This window comes from Callithrix jacchus, chromosome 11 (genome assembly GCF_049354715.1).
Source record: "Callithrix jacchus isolate 240 chromosome 11, calJac240_pri, whole genome shotgun sequence".
Classification (NCBI taxonomy): Eukaryota; Metazoa; Chordata; class Mammalia; order Primates; family Cebidae; genus Callithrix; species Callithrix jacchus.
Genome location: NC_133512.1, coordinates 85,155,001 through 85,160,000, shown reverse-complemented (window position 1 = coordinate 85,160,000; position 5,000 = coordinate 85,155,001). Strand labels below are relative to the sequence as shown.

The window sequence follows — 5,000 nt, the reverse complement described above, 5'->3', positions numbered from 1 at the left end:
TGTTGCTGCTGCTGCTGTTGCTGCTGCTGCAAAAGCTGAAGATGTAACTGCTCTTGCTGTTTCTTGTAAAACTCTTGTAGTTGTTGCTGAATAAACCATTTTGACTTTAATAAATAAAGGCAAAAGTTTCACGTATTATAAATCTCCTAAACTCTTCTAGACTGGCATATGGCACAGTATCCATTAAGATTCATCTCATAAAAACAACAAAAAAATATGCATTGGATTCAAAGAGACAGCTCTACATACATTTTTTTCCAAGGCAGCTCTGAAATTTTCCAATCCAGAATCCAAAAAATCCTAAACAAAAGGGTATAGAAAGTCTGTATTCTAAAGGGTCAGAGCCAAATTAATACTTTAAATTATTACATCTGAAGTCCTACTGGCATATAAAAACTAGGCTATACTCTACTACTTGTAAGAATAAAAATGTAGCTACATAAAATCAGTTTGCTCGATTCTTATGGGAAAAAAATTAATCCATCAGATGTTGAGAACGATGTCAGATTTACAAGTAATTGGTCTGTAATCATCAGCACAGAAGATAGCAAAGTAATTATATACTAAAAAGTTTCAGGTAAATCACATTATTTTCATGATAATAAGTAGGTGTATAACAAACTCCACTTTTATACACTCATGGTTCCAATGTGATATATATATTAGGAACACTATGTTTGTTATTTTGAAAAGATAAATTTCATAAATTTGTGGCTCAGCTGCCTAATTTCATTATAATAAATAGATTCTTCCCTTTCTAAATGATGAGTATATTTTGAAAAGGAATATTTGGGATCTTACTTTCTGCATTTTTAACAAAGTAGTCAATTCAAATTTCATAGTTTTGTGAAATAAAAGGAATGCTAAGGTGTTAGGCGTTTTAAAAGCAACTATTATCTGATAAGTATTTTTGCATTTTTGTCGGCAAGTCACAAATTAAACGGACCTAAGCATTTGAATATTTAAATATTAGTTTATTCCATTTTCAAATTACACCTTTCTGTTCTCTTATTCTAGACTTCAATGAATTTTTTAAAACTAAGGAATCTAGATTTTCTTATGAGTTCTATAATTAAAATGTTATATTTATGTTCTAGCATGCTGATAGGTTGTCCTTTCAAATGGAGACTGAATTGTCAAATACGCCCACTGCATTTTCAACATAAGTGCACACCTTCTAAGTCATGCTAGAACACCAAAGCAGGTAACCCACATTACCTGCTGCAGCATGACGGCCTGCTGCTGTTGAAGAAGGGCTTGGAGCTGCTGAGGAGACAGGACTTGTTGCTGAAGGATCTGCTGCATTTGCTGAGGGGTGATCACCTGGGGAGTCATCATGGCCACTGACACAGGCACCTTGCATAGAAACAGAAAGAGAAATAGTGGTCATAACCAAATATCTGTTAATGGATTTCACAAATATTATGTTATCTTTCATAAATTCTTTAGCATTGATCAATAATTTTTGTCACATTTAATATAACTACTTAATAATAGTACTAAAGTATCACAAAACGTAGATACTAGCTTTCCAGAGGTATAAAATTTTATCAAACTCTATACCTCTTATTTAACATGCTTAGCTATTTGAATTTCAGCTATAATATCTATAGCTAAAAATAAACAACTACATGGCAGTGTTCTCAATATTTCATAATTGATCATCTCATTAATATCAGTTCTATAAACACAAAGCCTTTTGAAATGACTTAAATTATAATTAAAATAAATACTAAAGATTAAAGAATTGAAAAATATGTATATAAATGTTATCTAAAGTAGTAAAAATAATATTTGTACAGTATACTTACTTGTAAAATATAATTACAATTTTCAAAATTTCATATATACATAATAAATAGAAAATACATATAGGAATAAAATTTAGCATATGAGAATATATGGTAATTCATACAGGAGACATACGTGTGTGTGTGTGTGTATCTAGAAAAATAGTGACATACAGAGGTCCTCTGAAAGAAGTACTCATAAAGCTAGTATTCTAGCTTTTTCTTTAAACTTTTTTATTTCAAGCAACTAAGCTTATACCAGAAAGTACGAAAATTCAGCAATTCCTCAAAGGTTGTTCATTAAACTGAAAATAAAGTAATTTACTTAAAACTTTTTCCACTACTTCCTCTTTCTTCAGGGTTCTGAGGATGAGAGGCAGAAAGAATAAAAAATAAGGAAGGAGAAAAAGATAAAGACGAGAAAGAAGGAAGGAAGGAAGGAAAACATAAAAACAGGACAAGCTGGGGGGAAAGCCCTAGAGAAAGAGGGAAAGGGTGTGAAAAACAGGAAGAAGATGGCAAAAGTGGTGATCGGAAAACCTGGTATAGAAACCTGAAGTCCATGCTCCGATAGAAGGCAGTAACACTTGTTGAGGCATTATTTGTACTAACCAGTATGTGATCAAACAACTTATTAACTTTACAAATTTGCAACCTTTGAAATAGCAATGACTTTCCTGGAAAAAAACAATTCACTTTTACTGTAAATAAAACCAAGTATTTATATAAATACTGTTTTAGAACAAATTAATTAGGCAACATGTCTTTGAAAACCAAAAGAAATTAATAGATATGATTCACAACTGATTTTAATAGTCAATTTTGAATGCAGTTCAAACTTTTCCAGTGTGGCACTTTATGTAATGAAGAAAAGAGAAATTAATAATGAAAAGAGGTTAGAAGCAGCAGAAAAAAAAAAAACCCAGAAATTCAAGGTAGATTAATTCTTCTCTTCAAAAAGAAATAAAGAACTAAATAAATCAAAACCTTTCATATTTAATACTGAAAAATAGCTATGTCTTTTCTCCATGTTAACATATTCAGATTAATTAGATCAAATTGTCTAACATGAAAAAGAAACATGACAGAAATTCAATGATTTTTTAAAATATTTACTTTTTTTAAAGAACATACCGACTTACCTATAAATTACTATATTTGAATTTATTATAATAAAAAGCATTCTGAAATGTTTATTGTAAAATTCATTCACCAATGGGTTTTTCAAGTGTCTGGCTGTTTTATAAAATTGTCAGTTTACTTAACCACTTGTTCTTTGATAAACAAATAGAATGGTTAGAACAAGTAGTTAGAAAAGAATTTATCAATCTACAAAAAGGCCTTTTCTTCCAACAATCATTTACCTCATACTGTTTCCAAATAACAAGAAATCAAACTGAAAGGGACAGAGAAAGACAGACATATTAAACTTTAAAAAGCTGTCAGTCTAGATAGACAGATAGATGATATAGAGTTTACAGATATATACATGGATAAATATATATAGAGAGATATATACCCTATATAAAGTTAATCATAAATAAGAAGTTTGTCACACTTCTCTCACCTAACAGCATCTTATTTTTTCAGTATATAGAGTGTTTTAATTGTCCCTATGTTATTCCTTAATTATCCCTACACCTACAAGTACAAATACTTTACGTAGAATGATAAATGAACTTTATAGGGAAAGTTCTATGAATGGAGAGATGCCATAAGCCACTGCGAGTTGACAGATTACTGCTTATACATATGACTCTAGAATTTGTTCCTATTGTGATCGATTTGATATATGAGCAAATTTAAGCAAGCTTTATATGTTCACCTTCTTTAGAATATATTTTCCTTACACTACATAAGTTAGATGATTTTTTTACTCTTAAAATGGTTTGAGTATCTTTCGATTTATAGTTATGACCTAAATACAACCATGACATCATTATCATCCTAAAATCACATGTATTAAGTGATCACATGTTATGTGATTTTAAAAAATTTTAATAAGATTCTGGTCTACCTTCTAGGAAACTGCCATCTGAAACTGACAATATATAGATATAAAAATAATTAGGAAGATAAGTCAATTAACACACACGAACACTCTACTTCTATGTGTACAAAAGACAGAAATTAAAATTAATTATATAAATAGAAAGACACAAGTACACTTCTGATAGTTTCTAACACTACAAATAAACTAATACTATCATCTCTAAATACACATATATAAGTTCACCCAAACTAAGGAGATTACTAAAAATCTAAATGATTTAATAAACAAAAAACTAGTTTTTTCTACAACAAATATCAGTAATAAGCAGACTACTGCATTTGCAATTTGAAAAATGCAGAACCTCTATTTTTAAGTGACTCATTTTAAGTGACACATTTCCTTTTTTCCTCCCTCATCATTTTTTTGTTACTGTCCTATTTCATTTCCTTGCTACCACAAGTAACTCTAGGAATTCATTGATAAAAATGAATGAAGATTAACTGTATACATACAAAAATGTAGAGTTTATACTACTTACCAATATTTAAACAGACAAAATCAGTATCAGCCTTATGAAAATTTATGGATAATTTTTTGAAATGCATATACCTTAGCAAGTTCAGTGTTAGACTTATGAAAATATTTTTCACTGGATATGTAATTTGATTTATGCAAATGTTCTAATAAGGATCACAAGTTAGACGTATGATATAGAAGGGGAGGGAGAACTTACTTCAGATGTTTTCTGGTGAGAAGGCAAATAAAAGTTCAGTGGCTCTAACACCAAATGAAATCAGAAGGAATAGACAGTTTTGAATGTTATTTATCAGTTAAAATCTTCAACATAAAGAAAGGAAATAGAGTCATCTTTGGTTGGGAGATTTTTTTTGTCTCTTGGTATTTACTTTGCTGACAGATTTAAAATTCTCCTTAATGATGGACCAGCCAAGGATCTCCATTTACCCTTATTTATTATTTCATTAGATGAGTTAACCACAAACCTGATATGCTGCTCTGTGCACCAAGAAGTATCAGTTAATTGGATATAAAGATAGGGTTATGGATTCTAAAATGAAAGAGTGAAAATTCTGAAACTGTCTTGCAATGAGTCAGTGGTTAAATTAAAAAAATTTTTGATATTATACTAGAATGGGGTGAGTGGAATTACAATTAATAGCACTTATTATTGGTAAGTGATATTAAATATAATTATATTT

General features: G+C 29.8%; 1 protein-coding gene across 50 annotated transcripts in view; it reads right to left on the bottom strand.

The window, feature by feature from the left end:
- Positions 1-5,000, bottom strand: part of FOXP2 (forkhead box P2) — a 593,473-nt gene that overhangs the window by 64,683 nt on the left and 523,790 nt on the right. For 25 of the 50 annotated variants that reach the window (XM_078343237.1, XM_078343240.1, XM_078343245.1 and 22 more), the window contains 2 exons: positions 1,219-1,356; positions 1-86 (listed from right to left, as the gene is read on the bottom strand). The exon at positions 1-86 is cut by the window's left edge and continues 109 nt beyond it. In XM_078343237.1, coding sequence (XP_078199363.1) covers positions 1-86; positions 1,219-1,338 — 206 coding nt within the window. In that variant the 5' untranslated portion in view covers positions 1,339-1,356. Of the gene's footprint in view, positions 105-249; positions 301-1,218; positions 1,357-5,000 lie in introns of all 50 variants that reach the window. The other 25 variants (XM_078343230.1, XM_078343232.1, XM_078343229.1 and 22 more) reach the window with 3 other exon arrangements.